The sequence below is a fragment of the Crocuta crocuta genome, unplaced genomic scaffold, assembly GCF_008692635.1.
Source record: "Crocuta crocuta isolate KB4526 unplaced genomic scaffold, BGI_CrCroc_1.0 scaffold179, whole genome shotgun sequence".
NCBI classification, from domain to species: domain Eukaryota; kingdom Metazoa; phylum Chordata; class Mammalia; order Carnivora; family Hyaenidae; genus Crocuta; species Crocuta crocuta.
In genome coordinates this window covers 12,254,257-12,275,727 of record NW_027551568.1, presented here as the reverse complement: position 1 = coordinate 12,275,727, position 21,471 = coordinate 12,254,257, and the positions used below count along the sequence as shown (strand labels likewise).

General features: G+C 41.3%; 1 protein-coding gene across 10 annotated transcripts in view; it reads left to right on the top strand.

Moving 5' to 3' along the window:
- The window catches only part of LDB2 (LIM domain binding 2), a 383,544-nt gene that overhangs the window by 308,399 nt on the left and 53,674 nt on the right, over positions 1 to 21,471 (top strand). For all 10 annotated transcript variants that reach the window (XM_077750569.1, XM_077750567.1, XM_077750566.1 and 7 more), the window contains exons 4-5: positions 2,092 to 2,214; positions 4,874 to 4,957. In XM_077750569.1, the coding sequence (XP_077606695.1) occupies positions 2,092 to 2,214; positions 4,874 to 4,957 (207 nt within the window). The remainder of the gene's footprint in view (positions 1 to 2,091; positions 2,215 to 4,873; positions 4,958 to 21,471) is intronic.

Genomic DNA, 21,471 nt, shown 5'->3' with positions numbered 1-21,471 from the left:
TACTTGACCTTATAGATGCTCCAATTGAGTAATTCATCAGGAGTACATCTATGCCTTCTTATTATGAGATTCTGTTCCATTAGAAGTAAGCCAGAACTTACGTCTGCCCTGAGTTTGTGGCTAATAAACACAAAACAAATAGACTATATAATAATAAAAAAAGCGCATGGCATTTAACCTGGCTAATATTTGTTCAAACACCTAATAATACCCTGTCTTAAAAAAGGTATAGCCTCCAATTATCCCTGTCCTCTACTGTCAGGACATTTCAGCCCTCATGGGCTGGCTGTGGTCACCTCCCTTTTGTGACAGCTTTCACTGCAGGTGGCTTCTGTCCTGCTAACACCCTAGGAGGAATTGTGTAACTCAATTTCCATGGAACCCTTTGGAAAACCTTTGTGAATTAATTCCAACACTAAGGAGGTTCTAGAGGAGTGTTTTGGGGACATGAAAGTCTTCCCCCATTTCAGAGTGCACAACTATCATGGCGAAGATGTTAGAAGGAAGCCCTGAAGACCATGCATTTGAGGAGTTTGGGGGCAAAGTACCTATATGCCAGAAATTATCCACAGATTCTATGAGTAGCATCTCAGTCTTCACCCATATTATCAATAATTATCCTACAGTGTTTCTGAGACTTGGAAAAATGAAAATGGCAAATGGCAATAGCATCTTTCTCAAGTAGTACTCTATCAACACACATTACTAACTCTCCTTATACTGGTAGTTGGTTTGTTTAAAGAAAACATTGCCTTAACTTAGAGTAAATGGAAAGCACGTAACCCCGTGCCTAGGACATAGTTGGAATTCAATAAATGGCGCAGTCATTTGTATTCAATTCCCAAAGGGAGAAATGATAATTAATATCTCATAAAAAGTTAGGTAAATTGCTATCTATCTTCATGGACTATAGTTTTTGAAATGAGCATACCCCTATTGAATTGTTATTTATGATTTTAAAAGTTGTGTAGTGCAGTGATTTCCAAAGTTTTGTATGTTTGTTTTTAGCATAGGAAACTTTCTCCAAAAAAGCTTGATCAGAAGTCCAATGTATTGAAACAATAGAACTGAGGCTGCTCTGGTTGAATCAAGAAAATGTGTGGAGTTCACATGGTCTATATGGAGGCTGAACTCTTCCTGGCAGAGCCCCTGAGACACCTCCATGGATCCCTGGGTCGCAGATAGCACTTTATGACAGCCACTAGTCCAGGGTTCTTTGGTTGGATTTCTTTTATCTTTAGAACCATCATTTGCCATCATCCTCCTGTGAGCCAGGTATAGTACTAGGCAATCTACACACATAATATCATCATACATTTCGCCAGCAACCCCAAGTAAGGTTAGTATTATTCTCATTTTACAGATGAGAAAACTGGAAATTAGAGAATTTATTTAGTTTTTCTCAAAGCTCCAAAATAAGTACAGAGTTAGGATATGATTCTGAGACTCATATATATATGTACATATATATATATGTGTATATATATATATAAAGATAGCATGCCTCTATGCAAGAAAATTTGTCACTGCTGATAGCATGTGATTGAAGGAATACACTCTAAACAAGCCTGAAATTTGTCTCTAAAAATGAAAACTTCTTCTCGTTGGGTAACCTTGTCGTAGGTCACAGGTAAGCATAAATAATTGTGTTAGACACTTCCTCCCAGAGTAGGGCAGCCAAGATTAGAAAAAGATTTCAAGGTCCAATGGTAGAAAGATGATGACAACAGAAATAAAAGGAGGTAGGGGGTATTATTTTTGCAGGGACACACTTTTGACATAGTATTATAATAATATGCGTTTTGGCCTCATTTGTACAAATGAAGAAACAGAGGCTCATAGAGTTTGGCAGCCACCAGTGAAGTTACTAGTGAATCATGGCTAGTCTTAGGAACCCATGGATTCTAGGGCTCACACTTGTCTCACTGTGCTGTGGATAAAGCACTTGTGTCACATCCCTACTAATATCCGGCACCGCCCAAGGACAGTCAGGGAGACCCCGCTGAGTAACTGAGTAACTGACGTGTGAGTTACAAAAATGTGGCATTCACAAAGTGCACAGCCAATGAATGTGTTGTTTGTCGCTTCTAGGTATGTACAGAAGGCAGACTGATCTTGGAGTTCACCTTTGATGATCTCATGAGAATAAAAACATGGCACTTTACCATTAGACAATACAGAGAGTTAGTCCCAAGGAGCATTCTAGCCATGCATGTAAGTAATTTCATCACTATTTTGTTTTATTTTACCTCGTCATTTGTTCAAGGAGGAAGAGTCCGGTTCTCTCTCTGTGAAAAAATGCCAATCGTCTTCACAAGTTGGGCAATGCACTCTCAGTTTTGAGTTTTCCCCTCCACCACTTTATTCCACAAGTCCTTCCCCCTCTCCTTTGTTTGTGAGTTTGGTGCACTGTGAAATATTTTTTGATACTTTATTATTTTAAACTCCAAACTGAGGTTACTGCAATAAACAGTTTGTACTTTTCTTAAATTCCATTGAGTCATTATCAAGTACTGCTCTGCCTTGGCTATTAAACCTGTTATGTATAACTGGGGAAAGAAATAAAACAAAGGGTAAGAAAAACAGTTTCCAGTCTTGATTAGAACCATCTGACAAGACGTGGGGCTCATGTACCTCAGATCTGTGTCAACATCCCTCCTAACCGTGGTGTTGGAATGAAGCAGACAATTTGGGGTTCTCTCGGTTTCATTCAACCATAAATCACGTCAAATTTATTGAGCACCAACTAGGTGCAAGGCCACATTCGATGCCAAGCTGGGGATGTGTTTGAGAAGTAAGACTTGATAGGAGCTAGTTGAGTGCAGTCCCTAAAGAAGGTGTCAAAGGCATTGACTAAATAAATCCCCTTCCATAATGCATGATGCAGCAGTTACTGTGAAAAAGCTTTGGAGCAAAATCAGACCTAATGAGCCTGATTTTTAAGACCCTGTACAATCAAAAGAGAATACAATAACAGTAGCTAGTACTTACTGGCTGTTTGCTATGCCAGGCCTTTTGCTAAGTATTGTGCACGTTATATTTAACCCTCCCAGTGACCCAGAGAGGTGCGTTACCACTATCCCTGCTTTAGAAGTGAGGAAACTGAGGCTCGGGCTTGATAAGTTGCTCCATGTTTCTCAGCCCAAAAGTGGCAAATCAAAATTTCAACTCAGCTGGTACCAACTCCAGAACCCAGGCTGATAGCTGTCTTCTGATCATCCAGTTCCAGTCTGTCTTCCCAGACTTTTGTCCTTGACCCTCTTCTCCCGACTGGTTAACTCAGTCTCTATCCTTCTCATTGACTTTGCATTTTCTGCTGTGGCATCCTACTCCCCTGCTCCAATCTTTCTACGTATCCGTACCCCTAAGTTCTTCTCAACTTTCAAAGCCCAGTTCACATCCTCCACTCCCCTTGAAGCAGCTTGGAGTAGTCACTCTTACTGTTTTCAAAGTAGAGACAGCAGACGTTAGTGGTCGGGAGCTTGGGTTCTGGAATGAGACTGCATAGGTGTATCCATATTCCTGTGTGACCTTGGGCAAGTGGCATGGCATCTCTGTGCTTCCAGGTCTTCATCTGTAAAATGGATACGGTAATACAGCCTGCCTCACAGGATTGATTGGTATGAGGATTAAGAGTTAATGCATGGAAAGGGCATAAAACAGTGCCTGGCACACAGTAGGCCCTCTTCAAGTAGTGGGACTGGCTTTTAACAGAAGCAAGAGCAACATACTTCCATTCACTTATTATTATCCTGTCATCCGTCTGCAAAGGAAGCTCCTTGATGTTGGTCATCACTAGAGAATATCTAGAGAACCAGGTTTTCCTGGCTCATGAAAGGGATTCCATAAATACTGGCTCCATGTCCACAGAGGACCCCCTTTCCAGAAATTGACATGAGAAGTGACCAGCTCTCTTTTTGCTGACATCTGGTTTTTTATCGATATACACAAAGCCAATTGGTTGTATGACTATGAGGAAATTTAAGTACAGGAAAGAATAAATTAAAGTGTTAGAATAACCTAGATAGTCTCATGGCAGCATGAAGGATGACAAAAGAGTGCTTACTTGAGTCTCTCTATTTGGCTTCAATTTACTTCTACCAGTTAAGAAGGAAGAAAAGACAAGCAGAAAGAAAGAGCATCAACCAAGAGGCTCACCTTACAATGAAATCCAAAAGAATTTTCTTTTTTTTTTTTTTCTAGCCCAACAGAACATTTGGGATAGCCTGTGGAATACCACGTCACTCTTTTAAATGTGGTGGATATTTTGGAAAATGTGATGCTTACTCTTACAGTCCTGGGGGACTTGTGGGATGAAAATTGTTGAGAACATCTATTTCTAGCCTCAACTTAATGGGGAGGAAAGTTAGAATTCATATATATATATATATATTTCGCAGAAGAGGCAGTTTTCAAATATAGTCTTGGAGTCCAAGCTGTTAAAAACACTATCACACTATCACAACATGAAACAAAGACTAGTCCTAAAGCATGGCTGTACCGAACCTAGAGGCCCCACCTTCTCTGGTGAGCGCCAGAGATTTGAAAGCATCCTTGCTTAATGACCCTCCTCCTGAAGACATGGGGCCTCTCACTGGTGGAAGAAAGTAAAGCTACTTCTCCCAAGGGCTGAAAGCTTGTCTGACTCATGTTGGTTCTACCCGGCAATAGACCTTGCACTATTGATCCAAAAATGTTCTTGAGCCATTATATGCAAGTGTCCTAAAAATGTAAATTGAATTATCTCCAGCAACCTCCCCCCTGAGAAAACCAATGGTATCAAGATTGCATTTCTTAGCAACTGTAGCATGATCTGAGACTTTCTTGGCACCATGATGCAGAGATAAAGGATATGACTTGATTTTCTTTTCAGGCACAAGATCCTCAGGTCCTGGATCAGCTGTCCAAAAACATCACCAGGATGGGACTAACAAATTTCACCCTCAACTACCTCAGGGTAAGACCAATGGGATGATTACATTTCCTGGTGAATTTGAAAAGAGCTTTAGAGCTTTATGAAATCTTGAACCAAGATTATGTTTCTTGAACCAAGGAGTTAAAATGAGGTAATATAGCATAATATGTGTGTCTTACGCCACAGTGTGTGTGTGTGTGTGTGTGTGTGTGTGTGTGTGTGTGTGTTCAATGGAGGATGGGGTTTAATTAACAAAACAGCAAACCTAGACTTCATCAGGATTGAACTTCTCTCTGTATGACTCTTGGAATTCATTATTCAAAGGCTAGCAATGTCTGCTCATCAAATATTTGGGTGCTATGCTCTTTGTGGTTGTCTCAGGTTTCTAATGTGCTATTGTTGAGTACACTGCCTCTGCATCTCCACCCAAGGAGTGTCTCTGAGGAGACTCAATGTGCTCTCCAGAAAGAGGGCAACCCAATGGTGTAACACAGACATTTATTTCTACATCTTCTTAGGGGCTCTCTGGGTAACATGTAACAGATTTTCTGGGTTGGATCTAAAGTCAGTTTTTATTTTTAAAAATTAAGGGTTGGGCAAAATTCTCTGCCTACATAATAATTACAGCTTCTGTATTTGGTCTAAAAGGGTAACATATGTCACAGTGGTTTGTAATGTAGAATTGCGGTCACCATGTTGCAGGTCGAGAATATGGTTTCCATCATAAGGCGAGCATTGTCCTCCAGACTCCACAAGAAGGCAGTGGCCGCATTCCATACTCCTTTGCCTCTGAGCTCCCTCATTGTCACTATGCAGCCACTTCTCCAGGCCCCCACCCCATTCACACTATTGTTTCTTTATCCCTGAGTGCTGTGCGGGTTTGTGAATTTTGTTTTGAATTCACAACCTTCTATCACAATCATTTTGCATATGTTGAAATGCTGAAATGCTTTGGCTAGACTTTCTCTTCTGTGATTAAGAATGATTTGAACAAATGCTTCCAAGTTATGCACTCAGTGCCCTGTACCAGGCCCTGGGCTAAACAGTGAAGATTCAGAGACAAAAGTCATGGCACCTGCCATCAAGAAACCCACCCCTTGTTACGCTGAGCGAAATAAGTCAGGCAGAGAAGGACAAATATCATATGTTTGCACATATAGGAGGATTAGAAGGAACTTGATGGAGGAACAAGGGGGAGAAGAAGGGCAGAAATGGTGGGGGAAAGGGAGAGAGGCAAACCATGAGAGACTCTTGAATGCTGACAAAAACTGAGGACTGATGGATGTGGGGGGGAGGGGGGGATGGGCATGGAGGAGGCCACTTGTGGGGATGAGCACTGAGTGTTATGTGGAAACTAATTTGACAATAAACTATTTGTAAAAAAAAAAAAAGAAAAAGAAAAAGAAACCCACCCCTATGAGAGCCAGATCCATAGAGAGAACATTATACACAAAATGGTAAATACCATGACTGAAGGCTCCAAGTGAACAAATGGGAGTATAGAACGGAGATCTCTCAGAAGACTACATCAGAAAAGCTTTATGGAGGAGATGGTGCCTGATTTGAGTGTGAAAGAATGAACAAAGGCAAACCAGAGGAAGGTGAGGAAGGACACTTCCATCACAGGGAAACGAAGGGGCATGGATTGGGGATGGAATTCCAAGCAGTTTAATGATGCTGCGACATGGAATGAGAAGCCAAAAGACGCAGGAGGGAGAGTAACTTGGGAGGCAGGTCTTGGAGCAACTGGCTAGCCAGGTGCCAGGCAAGAAGCCTCTGGAAGGATTAAACATGAGTATGGTTGTGTCCCCCATCTGAGTAGAGGGAGAAGAGCCATTTTCCATCCATCCTAGATACTCCAGAGCCAAATTCAGGCATGCAACGAGCAGGATCAGCTTGCTGCCCACCACACTAGTTTGCCCCAACACCACCACCATTTTGGCGGCCCTGAACTGGGTTGTTCTCTGGTAAATAGCCCTGTGGTCCCTGCTCAGAGGGAAACCAGAGTCTGTCCAGGAGGGTGGGTGGACAGGTGAGTGATCCCCAGCCAGCGTAGCTGGAACTAGGTTCTTCCAAATCTCCAGGCTCTGTATTTAGAATTTTCCCCACGGGGCTACTGGCAAGTAAAAGTGAGTAGCAAGGACTGGGGTAATGAGGGTCTGTGGCAGGTTCTAGCCAAAGGAATTCAGAAAGCGATCCTCCTCGGCTAGGCATTTCATCTTGCTGGAGACCCTGAGAGGTTTAGTTTAAACCATCTGAAGATGCCTCTCTTCAGGCAGAGAAAGAAATTCCATACTGTGTGTCCTCAGGAGACCCCAGAGAGGAATCTGGGATTTTAGATTCTATCTTAGACTTGGTCACTGACCCTCTTGTGAAATCTGGACAGATTCTTTATTAAATCTTTTAACTGCATTTAACACAAATCAATAAATGCTAAATGCCCTTCCTCCCCTTTCCCTAGCTCCTCCTATAATCATCAGTAAAGTGGTGACCTTCGCTTTGGAGTCAACACAACCCACCTGGCTCCCGCGTTCTGTGGTTCTCTGATTTAACCCACGGAGACTGTGAGGATCATGTTTGCAAATGGGGAGGGGTACTGGTACCAACCCGTCTCCCAACAGTGATACAAGGAAACATATGGGGGTTGGGCCAATACAGAGCAGTGTTTCAAAGGCTACCACTGAAATGTAGCACTGACAGCGTGCTCTCACCACCCATGCATGCCCTGACTTCACTAGCCTTTGCCATGGCCCGTGTGCAAAAGCACCATTCATGTAAGAGAGCCAGGCACAGAGAGTGCAAATACGTGACCTCAGTCACCCTGCTTTACACCACCGAGTAGCTGGGCTGGGACTTGAGCTCAGGCTGTCTGGTTCTAGAGCCCATGGTGCGTCATGCAGAGCCTGCTGCCTTTCTAGGAAGAAGGGCGGATGATGATATTGACAGGAATTGGATCATGTCTCTCCTGCCCAGGGGAGTCAACATCTATCATTGGTCCTTACTCCACTTTGTCAAAAGTAATGACAGCTCCTTGTAGGGTTTCATGTGTAAGTTAAGGGACATAATCCCTGTAAATGGCCTAGTGCCGAGTCTAGGGACAAAAAGCTCCCAGTTCTTGTTCATTGGCATAATTTATTGAATGCCTGCTAGGTGGCCATCATTGTGCTTCCTACTGGAGCCACAGAGATCAATTTAGCATCTGGCTGTCTTCTCTCGCTCTGTGTCTACCTAACACTCCTTTACTTCCTCTGCTCGTGTATCCTAGGTCAGCAGCTGTTTGACCTTCCTGCCTCCATACTGCCTTTGTTCATTCACTTAATCGCTTCATCTGTTGATGGTCTCAGGACTCTCACTGAGCCCACTCTCTCTTCCTGGTCTTGTGCCAGGTGCTGGGCCCTCAGTGTGAAGAAGATGTGGCCCCTTCCAGGGCTGGGTGAGGTCAGCAGGGTGTGGTTGGCCACAATTCCAGTGAGGTGCGCTGACAAAGAAGCACCCACAGGGTTCATGGGAGCCCTGGGAGGGCTCCTCTGGCCTCTGGATAGAAGCCACGCCTCCCACCAACAACTCAGGGCAGCCATGGACCACTTGGTTGGTCAAGGCTGAGCGGAAACTCACACTCAGTGCCCAAAGCCACATTTGCTGGAAAGCAGCAAGTCCTGCTGTCCCTCCGGCATGTCAGAAAAAGATCCAGTCCAGCAACCACAGGGAGGCAGGGAGAAGCTTGATGGTATCACCACATCTGAATCCCTGAGACCTTGTTGTACAACCTTGTCATTCCGCCAGATGCACTGTTCATCGTTCACTATTCATTGTTTGCTTTGCATGCATTTATTAGACACTGTCTTTGTGCCGGGTCTCCACAAGTTTCAAGGAGGTCGCTGTATATTTAGGTACACGAGAAAGCCAGATCTGTGCTGGGCAAGAAATCTGTCCCGGGCACAGTAAACAATGTAATAGCCAACATTTACTGAGCACTTGGTATGTGCAGGTACTCTTGCTATGGACTTTGTAGGAAGCCTTTTTTATTTTTTTTTTAATGTTTATTTATTTATTTTTGAGAGAGACAGAGACAGAGATAGAGAAAGACAGAGACAGAGAGAGAGGCAGAGAGAGAGGAAGACAGAGAATCCTAAGCCAACTCCACACTGTCAGTGCAGAGCCAGACACGGGGCTTGAACTTGCAAACCATGAGATCACAACCTGAGCAGAAAGGAAGAGTCGCTGCTTAACTGACTGAGCCACCCAGGCACCCTGGAAGTCTTTTCTTAATACTCCCGACAACCTTATGAACTAGGGATTCTTTTTAGTTCTGTTTTTCAGGTGAGGAAACTAAAGCACAGAGAAGTAACTTTTTAAAATCACAGAGCTGGTAGGTGGCAGAGTAGGATTTGATCCAACGGCCCGAGTCCAGGCACAAAGGAGGGATGGTTGTTGGAGGGCAGACATAGGAGGCTCAAAGCTTTCAAGAAGGAGATGACCCTTGAATTGATTCTGAAAGATGAGTAGGTGGTCCCAGATAGACTGGACAGGGGGTCTACCACAAGCAGCAACAGAGAAGGATGGAGGAAGTTGGTGAGTTCGAGGAACTCCAGGCAGTTTCACGTGGCGGGAATGTAAGTGTTAAGTTTGTTTTAGGGAGCAGCACAAGGTGGATGTTATGACCCAGAATGTATAGCCGAGCTGAGTGGCACAGTTCTAGAGAGAGCTTTGTTCCAGCAAAAACACAGCCTAGTCAGGGAAAGCACCTCATGCTGGCCCTTGGGTTTGGGGGCCAGACAGGAGTATGTATCTGAGCTCAGCCACTTGCCAACTGTGTGACCCTGGACAAGTTACTTAACCTCTCTGAGCCTCAGTTTCCTTATCTGGAAAATGGGTATTACACCCCCCTCACTGGATTATAGTGATAGAGGCATGTGGAGGCCACTTCTTCTATCTGCCAAGTGTGCTTACCTGAGGGTCACCAGGATAGTTGAGTAGTTCATTGGATTCCCCTATATTTGTAACTTCTGAGAAGAACCCCTGAGGACAACACAATTCTTCCTAATTTTTGCCTTTTATTTCATCAAAGTGAAAGTCCTTTCTCACTCAGGGTTTGAAACTGCCATCATTTCAAATTTCCTATAAGTACTTCTTGTATGTGTTTACTGTATGCAGTTTCCTAAATTTGAATCGCTTTAATGAATTCGATTTTCAAGCTGAAAAAGAAATAATTGATGTCGGTTTCATTTCCTATTCCACAAAGAGAATGGGGGTGGGTAATGCAGGAATTGTGTCCGTAAGGACTTGGGGAAGACCTGCAGGATGCAAAGTCCCAGATGCCATGAGTGGCAAGTGCAGTTTTCATTCATCTCCCATCCATGACAGAAGGGATGATCCTTGCACGCTCAATATGGGGCAGGGCGACATTGGCTTGTACAGTTTTCTCCCACCGTGAGCATTTAAGGTGCTCTGTTTTTTTTTTTAATTACTTAATGAGAGAGAGAGAGAGAGAGAGAGAATCCCAAGCAGGCTCCGCACCACCAGCATAGAGCCCGGTGCGAGGTATAATCCTGACCAGGGCTCAATCCTGAAGTTGGACGCTCAACCAGCTGAGCCACCCAGGCGCCCCTCTGGTTTTGTTTTTCAGTTTTAAGTCAAATCATCTAACCAAGAGACATTTTGGTGGCATCTACTATGTGCCAGGATCAAAAGGGGATGGGGGGGGTGCCGACAAGAGCAGATAAGGTACACTCCCTCTCCCTAGTTGTTGAAGATATGAGAATAAGTAGGTCTGTTTACAGTTCGCACTGCCCCCTTGGTGGGGGACTTGGGTCATCCCCCAATTTCCTTCTCCCCTAATATCCTTGAGGAGATCCTGCCTCGTTGGTCTCAGCATATGACTTCGATTGGACTCTGCGGTTTCCCATGTACTTGTTGATGGCTCTGCTTCACCATGCTCTCTGACCTTGGCAATCAAAGCCCTCCATGCTCAGGCCTCCGCTGATACCCAGCTTTGCCCCACATCCTTTCCCCATCTTACACGTCATCTTATAGCCACATAAACCACTGGCAGCTCCCCCAGTGTGTTGTCTGTCAATTGTCTCCATGCATTGGTACAGTATGACTTTGTTTGACTCACTGCCTAGAACACTGTTCCTATCTTTCTCTTCCCATCCAGTATTCCCTGGCTGCCTCCTTCTCATCCTTCAAGACTTGTTTGTCAGTCACCTCTTCTGAGACTCTCTCTCTCTCTGACTCTCAGCCAGGGCAGCTGCCCCTCATCACTCTTCCTGGAGCTCTGTGCACACCGTCTCTTGCTTAGCTCTTTGTAGGTCCCATATAAGAACCGTCACTCCACTCATCTGCCTCCCACACTAGACTCAGCAACCAGAACATGGATAGATTGTCTTATGTTTCTAGAGCTTCACAAGCTCTAGATCACAATAAGTACCTACTAACCATCTCTTGAATGGATGGCTGGTGGATGGGAGTTTGGTAAATGGAAACTAAATTTTGAATGACACCCATCCCTTTCCCCCACCCCCAAAAAAAACCAGAGTAGAATTCAGATGAATTCACTAGTCCAACAGTATCTATGGGGAAAAAGTGTGTGATTGATTTTCAAAATCACTACCTAGAACTTCACCATGAAGTCTAAAGAGCAGAAAGTTTAAATACATTGAGGAAATGCAAGGAAACATGATGTGGGACCTCCCTAGTATGCAAAATTCCCACTGAAATTCTCCCAAGCTCCCAATGGGAAAATTTTATTCTAATATCACTACTTCCACTTGGTGTGAATCAGCATTTAATTTTTACTCCAAATGCCATTACGCCCTTTTCATTATTTTGGAAATGTGCTCTTTCGAATCTTGAAGACAAATTTCCTAATGGGTGATTATTTTCATCTATTTTCTTTGGCCAGATTTTCTTTTTTTTTTTTTTTTCCTTTGGCCAGATTTTCTTGATGCTGAGGTACATAAACTTTTATTTTCCCACAGTATGCCTAAAATGACTTTAAAGCATCTTATTCTCCTGCATCCCAGCCAAGAGATATTTTCTTTGTGTTTCCTCTGACTGTTTATCCATTCATATGCATAATTTCTGCATAAATGTAATCAGTATACGTATGATTTCTTAATGTTATTTGGTAAACACTTTTGCATGTTTCTACATAGTCATCATATTATCTGTTTATAATAGTGGCAAATATTCCAGTGTGGTGCTATCATACTATTTATTTAATCATTCTCTAAACGTCGAGTGCTGAAGTCATGTTCAAGTTGCCACTGTCTTTAATGCCGTTTCCCTGAACACCTTTGCCATGTCCTGCTCCCAGCAGTGCTCTGTGTAAGTGGAGGCTGAACTGTGGGCTCCATGTGCTAGGAGAAATAAATGGCTTTGAATTTAGAGATATGTGGGCTCAAATCCTCACCTCCTTACTGTCTGTAATGGCTTTGAAGAAGTTGTTACAGTTCTCTGAACCCCGCTTTCCTCATCCAGAAATCGGAAAGAATAATGTCTCATAGGTTGGCATGAGTTGACGATTTATAAGATTAAATGACTTATGGTTTATAAAAGCCTGGCACTCAGAAGGACCATAATAAATATTAGGTCCTTCCTGTGCTATCCGAGAGCAGCGGATCAGGGCTCCACTTTCACTTTGGCCACTTATTTCTTGTATGATATTCATCAGCTGCCTTAATTCTTTGGGGCCCCAGTTTTCTGATTATGTACATTGTGAATCATAGTAACAGCATCGCAGGTGAGGGTTGAAATGATAATGCACGTGAAAAGCACATTTAGCTGTAAATTAGGACACTGTAAAGCTGAGAGAGTCTCATCCCATTTATCATCTCCTATATGTTGGTCATGGCCTTGAATTCTACGCTGACATTCTGAAGCCCTGTGATAGATCAGAAGACAGAGAAAAGCAATTGATTAATATCTGCCAAGAAGGGAGGCAAAAGGGAGTCTGAGACATGTACCATATATTGGTACCCCCCTTCCCAATACAAATGTTATTACAAGGGTATAGTCCTTATCACTGGGTGCTTTCAACACTATTTATAACCTTCTGCTGTTGGTGTTGTTGAATAAGGCTAACACTTCAAGTAAGCAGCACCATCAGCTGGGCATGAAAGCGTCTAATGCTTTTGACTCCCATAGCTTTCATTTCCCGAGTGAATGAAGACTTTTGTTGTTACTGCTGTACTGTAAGAACATTAGTCCCCACACGTAGCCTCTACTAGTAGCAGAGGAGTAGAGTCCAATGCCTGGAAGAACTGGGTAGTTGGCTTTGGAAAGTGATTCCCAACACAATGACATGAAATGGCCTCTAGGAGAGTGAGTTGGAATCAGTATTCGGAATCCTGCCAAGTTTTTGTTTATTTGTTTGTGTGTTTGTTTGACTGCCAGCCAGGTTCTTTTCCTTGGTCTTATAACATGAGAAGGGATGACAATCCAATCCCATTTCCCACCTAACTGCCAAGCCAAGACTGAGGATGGAATAGGAATCTCTGCTTAGTGATCGAAATGAGGCATAGTTACTGGTGGTCAGAACAGGCCAGCATCATGGCAGACCGTTTACCATCCATGCGCTCAGATTGGCGACAAACCCTATTAAGCACTGAAGTTCGGGGAGGCAGGAGCCATGCCAGCAGATCTTCTGCACCTCCTACAATGCTTGCATGTTTTAGACTCTCAAAAGGCTCATAACTGAAAGTGTGCTATTCAAGATGTGGTCCATGGATCATTGCAGGTTTGCAAACTGTTTGTTACCACTCTGCAGTTAGGTCCAGAAAATGAGAGTAAGAACTTTAAAGCTACGGTAGCAATTTGACATTGCCAGGACATCCAAGTGCACAACCAGTAGACTCATCACACTGATTGGGATCTAGAGTTGTTCAGGTGTCATCAAACTCACACAGCAATTGGCCACTAACCAAGGGCTGGGAAGCACATGTCACACACACTTTGATGAGCACTTGCATCTAGAGAGTACTGTGACCTGATCTGATTAAAAGATGAGTTCCAATTTTTTCCAAGGACCAATTCGGAGAACAATTAGAATCATAATATCATCAGTTTGGAGGAACTTCTAGAAGTCCTCAATAAAATAATGAGACAGGTGTTATCATCCCCATTTTATAGATAAAAATCAGTAATTGCCTAAGATCACAAAGCTGGTCTGAGAGAGCAATGCTTTCCTGGAGGCTCACATCTGGCCTGTTCCCCAAGACGCTACACACGGCCACTGCTGGTGAGAAGTGGTTTCTTGGCACTGGCCCATACAGGAGAGCCAACACTTTAACAATCAAAGAATCTGGCCTCTGAAACAAAGCTGTCGCACCTCATTCTGACTCTTCCGCTCCTCCTCCTCCTCCTCTGAGAAAGGCTCCATCTGAGAGGAGACAGAGAAAGCCCTTCTGAGCCATGGGAATGCTCCACACACAGAATGATTAAAACTTGGAACACCCGAAGGGCACTTTTAATTGCATTTGGAGATAGAAAAGTGGTACATATGACTGTATGATAAGGGAATTAAAGTAGTTAACTCTTAAGGAAGTGAAAGAAATGTAACATACAGACATCGCAGTGTCTACAAAACTGACTTCTAAAGAAAAGCTGGAGGAAATGGCTATCAGAACATTTAAAGAAAAAAATACACACAGACACACACAAACGAACAACAACAACAACAGTAGTTTAGCAGAGCAATCCTAACTGAAACCAATTTCAGAGCCGCGAATGCTTCTAAAATTCTTGGCTGTAAAAGTACAAATAGGGCTCGGATTAAAGAAAGTAATTCTTAGTCTCGGGCACGAGAGAAAGAGAAAGAAACTTTTGTTTAACAAGATACTGAAAATCAAGGGAGATGGTAAGGTGGGAAATTGGCGTTCTGGGGGAAGAAAAGCTAAGGGATGGCAGTTAAGTGCAAGATAGAGCTCAGAGTTAATTCTCCTGGGAAATAGCCTTCCTAATTGCCTAGAATGGGTAAAAAAAAAAGTGTGTCAGGAAAATTCAGGAAAGGGGGGAAGGGGAGAGCTGTTCAAATTTAAGAGCATAGGCAAGGAAGTAGCCTGAAATATGAAGAGGGGCTGGGTGGTCTCACTGCTCAGGCCAAGAGCTTTCTGCATCTGGTCTTGGGCTGCTCACCACCTCTGCCCATGTACCATTTTCCTGCACACAGAAAACTCAAATTGTTTAAATATAATGACAGTTATTGGATTGTATGACCTTATCATATGACCCTAGTAGAATTCAAGAGACATAATCGGGAGATAATAAATACATTAAAGTGAGGGAGGCAGTTGAGGCCAAAGTCTCTGGTGTTGATCTGCACAATGAGCTTGGGAATGGCTATAAATATGTACCATAATTAAGAGAAAACAAGTGAAATTTGCAATGTCTTCCACATTCCACCCAAAGGAAAAGGGAAGGCATTGCTTGACCTGATAGCATTGAATGCCTACTATGTGCAAGATGCTGACTTAGTTTTATTGAGTCCTGACAACAAGTTTGGGAGGTGGGTGTCCATGGCTTCATTTTACAGAAGTAGAAACTGAGACTCATCAAAGTGTTGGGACTTCTCTAACATTATTCAATGGGTAAACTGCTAGGCTGGGACTGGATCCCGTGTTGGCCTGAAGCCTCACCATTCTGTCATGCTGCAGAAATGTCACCTCCTAACTAGAGCTGGCTTGAAGACCTAGATGAGGTCAGTCATTTCCACTGAGATGACCAAGCAATTCTGCCAAATTGTCAACAGATGCAGTGGGATCAAAAGCTCTGAACACTTAAGCATAATGGGGTCAAAGCCCTGATCAGACCCATCTCATGATCCCTGTTTCTTTCAGACTTCTTCAAAACCTCAGGCCTCAAGGCTGTTACCCACCACACAGATTTATACCCCTACTACACCTGGACTAGCATCTCTACAGCCAGAACATATACTTAAAAACACATATCAAGTTATGTCATTCCTCTGAGGTGGGCCTTAAAATCATCTGCTTAAAACCATACAGTGAAAACCCAAAATCCTCAGGTTGGTCTAGAAGGCTTTAGGGGATAGGACTTCCCTGCCTTCATCCCACAGAAGTCTCCAGCTCCCCAGAATACCAAATTCTGCCCTCTGCCAGAGTCTCTGTACTTCTGTATTAGACCATTTATCTAGCTATAGAACCTTGGGCAATTAACTGTCTACTCTTTCATTGCCTCGGTTTCCTCATCAATAAAATTTCCTCATCCGTAGTCCCTGATCTCAATGAGTTGTTGAGAGGGTTAAACAACGTAGCACTGGCAAAAGGCTTAAAATAAAGCTTGGCACATCGTAAGTGGTTGGTAAGTACTTGCTATATCATCATCATCATTCTTACTGCCTGAGATAATCTGGCCAGATTTTTGCATGGCTGGCTCATTATTATTCAGGTCTTGGGGCACATCATCTTTTCCATGAGTTCCTTCCTGGTCAGCCCATTTCATGTGACCTTGCCACCCCAGCTACTTTCCATCACACCTCATTACCTGTCTTACTTTCCCTGTAGCGTCCTCATTGGTTGAATTATCTTACATAATCATCGGTTACCTTTCTGTTGTCCCACTGTTTACCCTTCTGACCTTTCATGCCTATCACTGGAATATATTTGGAGAGCATGAGTCTTGTCTCTTCTTCCATGATGTCTACAACTGGACCTGATACACAGTGGCTAGAAAGTCAATAAGTGTAAGTCTACCCCACTCCATATGCACTCCTTAACAAGTCAGAAGTTTTAAAGAGAAAACCAGTCATAAAATCCCAAACCCCTTGGGAGTGTAGCCTTGGTATACTTGAGAATGCTCATGGAAAGGCTGTTAGCCATCTTTGGCTTCCTAGACTGAATGCCTGCAGCACTTTCCTCCAAGGATTTGATGTTCTTCTTTGCAGTTCATAAACAGCCTTGTCTGGGATGGTGAATGAAGGTCATTCACTTTATTTGGTAAATGTGCCTCCTCTGTAAGAAAAAGGAGATGAGCATGACTTCTAAGGACTTCTACTTAAGCGTTCTAAAGAGAAGGGAGGTAAAACAGAAATGTTAACTAATTCCACAAGTAAAATATTAATAAGCTCAATGCTAGAAATGAAGAAACAAACCAGGTGGTTTGAGACTGACCTAAGTCTACTCTCCTATCAGACTGCAGGATGGTTTCTGGTTTTCTTTTTGTCTTGTACTGTTTGCAGGACCATTCACATCCATTCAATCTACAAACGTTTACTGAGCACCTACTCTATGTCTAGGCCTCCGCTGGTCTCTAGCTATCAATTTCTCTATTGGTATTAAATATTTCTGGGCTAATGAGAATCTCACAAACATTGCCTCTGATATCCTCAACATCTTTTATAGGTTATTTATAGCACAAGACTGGAAGTCTTCCCAAGAAGGTTGCTAATTTCTCCCTCTTTTCTTTTTGCCTTTCCCAATCTTTGTTTAATAAGGTAGGGAGTTATCCCTTTTCAGTTTAATAGTGCCAAGGATCATCATAGAAACGTTTGGCCTATGAGTAGAACTCAACTCCAGAAACCTCACAATGTGGATTTCATAAGAGAATTATCTGTAGTCTTAGGAACCAGTCAACGAAGTTGTTTCTCTTCCTTCTTTTCCCAGCACCCCCTTTAGATTCTGTCAGGGTTTTACCTACAGAAGAAATTTGCAGCCACCTATCATATTTTTTTTAACGGTTTTACCATGAGTTGGGAGCTAAAGGGGAAAATTAAAAGCTTTCAAAATGTTGATAAACAGAATTTACAAAATTTGCAAAACGGTAGCGACCCTACCATTTACACTCAATTTCTGAGCTTTAGGACTTTAGATATCTCACTAATAGACAGGAGCCAGGAAGGACCAGTGCTTGCTTTGGAGAGAATAAGAAACGTAGGCTTAGTATTGAAGGAGACCATGACCTGGCAGTGAGCCTAGTCCTTTGTCAAGTTCCTTGACACCAATTGTGTTATATCTGTTCTGCTTGCAATTAAAAGCAGAAACTGTTCCTCTTCTGTGAAACTGAGTGAAGGGTGGACTAACACTTACCTCTGGAGATTAAAGAATACAGAAGGCCACTTATACTAAAATGCTCTGTAAACTGTAAAGTTCTGTGAAAACAGAAACTCCTCACTTACTCCCCAAACCCCCCATGTCCAAACTCCTGCTATCCTAACCCAGGAATCAGTGGGTTTTGAATAAAATTTTAAATATGTCCTTTATTATGCAATCCAAGTTACTCATTATCCAAACCTCAGAAACTGAATTGATTCATATTGTTCAGGATTCTCATCATTCAGCATAGTCTCTTAATCCTCGCTCTCCAAATCTGGAAGCCGCATGAGTTTGGGTGGCAAGAAATAATTGAACTAAGAGTCACCATCATTGGTCTCTATCACTTAACAGTCTAGTTTATACAGAAGAAAATAATTTGGGGTTGAATGATAAGATATTGCTATTTTTGCAGGTCAAACACTGGCAAATTTTGCCCGTTTCATATGGTTCATCCTAATATTTAAGAAACAAAGCCCCATATCAAAAAGAAACAATTGTTTGGCTTCATGATTTTTTTATTTCCCACCATCGGTGTCCAATTCCTACTCAGCTTCATGATTCTAAACACAGTAGCCATTTATTGCCTGGTGACTTTGTGCCAGAAACGGAAAATTACTCAACTAACCTTGGCAATCTCATTCTAAAACTTCGTTATTTAAAATAGATAGTTACTCATATACTAGTGCAAAACTCAAAGTGTAAAATCCTTTAAAATATATGCCTTCACTCGTAGCCCCCAACTTCTGAGTTCCCCTCTCAAGAAGCACTCAACATTGCCAGTTTCTTGCATTTTTTTCCTTGGGACATTCTATACACATGCAAGTATATTTTGCTTTAAACACACACACATAGATAGACACACTTGCACACAAATGATAATCTACTATGCATATAGTTCTAAGCATTGAGCAGTAGCATTTTTTATAAAAGCAGCAGAGATATATCCTGAGGAGGTATATTACTTTAGAGGTACACCATATTTTATTTTACCAGTGCTTTATTGACAAACATTTAGTTTGATTCTAATCTTTTTCTGCTATTAACAACGATGTGCAAATATCTTTTCAGATTTGGTTTTTTGCAGGAGCAACTACAAAACTAAATTTGTAGGAGAAATTCCTGGAAATAAAATTGCCAAGTCAAAAAACATGTACATTGAAATTTTGGTAGATACTGTCAAGCTGTTCAACTTAGAGATTGTACTAGGTTTCAGTTTCCCCAGCAACATGTAAAAAATGACTATGTCCACCCTTTTCAACAAATAGAGGTTATCGAATTTTTCTCCTATTTTCCAATATTATAGGTGAAAAATGATACCTCATTTTCATTATAATATGCATTTTTCTTATTACAGGAGAGATTTATTATCTTCTCATATACTTAAAAGCCATTTGTATTTCCTTTCTTGTGAATTATTTGCTCCTAATTTATCCATTTTTCTATTAGGTTGTTATTCTTAGAGATATGCAGGGCTTTATATTTTAAAGAAGTACATACTTTGTTGTGATATAATTGAAGTTACATTGCAGGTTTGTGGTTTTACTTTTTAAAGATTCTCATAGGGTGGCTTTGTTCACTGAATATTTTTTAGTTGTGTGTGTGTGTTTGTGTGTGTGTGTGTGTGTGAAATGAAGAAATGTTCCCCAGTGTCTTCTATTTTGTGTTTTGTATTTAGCATTAGCCTTCTTCAAGCTATAATAATAAAAACATATTTCTCTTTGTTTTTAAGTCCACTTTGAACATTGGGGGGAGTTTTATGTTTAAATAATTGATCCACATGGCATTTGGGGGGCATAAAGTGTAGGGAGCCTATTTAATTGCCCATTGTTCAAATATCATTTGTTGATTAATACATATTGTTCTCACTGATTTGAAGTGCTACTGTAGCATGTTTTAAATTGCCATAGATATTTGAGTCTGCTTCTGGACACCAATTCCTCTTCTGTTAATTTGTCTTTATATATTTTTGTCGGATGCCACACTTCAAAACAGACTGCTCTTGCTTTATTATATATGTTAGTATCTTGTAAAGCTGGCATCATATCATGATTCTTCTTTTTAGGATTCTAAAATCTTTGTTTATTTTTTCATCTATACTTTAGAGTTAGCTAATCTAATTTTAAAAGGAGTTTTCCTGGTATTCCACAGAAATTCTGTTACATTTGCAAATTAATGTTTGGGAAATTGTTATTCTTACGATGTTGATACTTTCTATCCAAACCCTTGGGTAGCCTTTCCAGGATTGACCCCTCTTTTGTGTTCTTTGGATGGTAATATTTTGAGGTTTTTCTTTGTCTGTATGTATCGTAAGTGCATGTCTTTATGCCTGTGTGTATGGTTTTATTTTATTATTTTATTTTTTTAAACAGGTGGTTTTTTTAATGCTTATTTTTGTGAGAGAAAGGTGGGGCAGGGGCAGAGAGAGAAAGACAGAGGATCCATAGTGAGCCCTGCGCTGAAACTGGAGAGCCTGACACAGGACTCAAACTCACAAACCGTGAGACAAAAGTTGCACGCTTAACCAAGTGAGCCACCCAGGCACCCCATGTTTATGGTTTTATATACAAATATAGATATGTATATATTTTCCATTTATTTTTAACTTTGCACCTAAATCTTTTTTTGTGTGTTTAGAATCATAAATATGGTCTTTTCCATTTTATAGTTTATTGGTTTTGTTTGTATTTATGAAAGTTATGATTTCTGTATTTTAATTTTATTCCTAGGTACCTTACAGAATCTTCTTAATATTTGTAAAAGTTTTTTTTTTTTTTTTAAGTTTATCCTCTTGGGTGTTCCAGCAAAGTTATATCACTTGCAAATAATGATGCTTTTACCAAGTCTTTTCTAATTTTTATATTTTATTTCTAATTACATTGGCTAGTATCATCAGAAAAGTGTTAAATAATAGTGAGGGTAATTAACATCCTTATCTTGTGGTCTGACTTTAATGGGAATGCTTCTGGATTTTTTCATTAAGCAGGATGATGGCTTATGATTTGAGATAGATATATTTCTCATGTTAAGGTAATATCTATCTATTCTTATTTTATTAAGAGCTATTTAAATTTTAAAAAGTGGAGATTGAATTTTATCCAATGTACTTCTGAAGTTCAAGGAGATGATATTATTTTTTCTTTTTATTATTATGATTAGCATTATTAATAAGAATGATTGATCCTTATTTGGTGCAATTGATATCCAAGGCAGTATCTAAATTCTTTACATGTATCAACTCATTCAATCCTTGCCTAAACTGGAAGTTGTTACTATTCTGATTTTTACTTCAAAGTTAAGAAAATTCAAATTCACAGAGGTCAAGTAACTTAAACAAAATCAGATAACACGTAAGTGGCACAGCTGAGATTGGATCCAGGCAATGCCTTTTGTGTAAACACTGTAGGAAGTTTCATCTTGATAGATTTATTGATAGCTAGTCATCATTTCATTCCTGTAACAAACCTTACTTGTTCAGAAGATATCCTCCTTTTATTGGGTCACAGA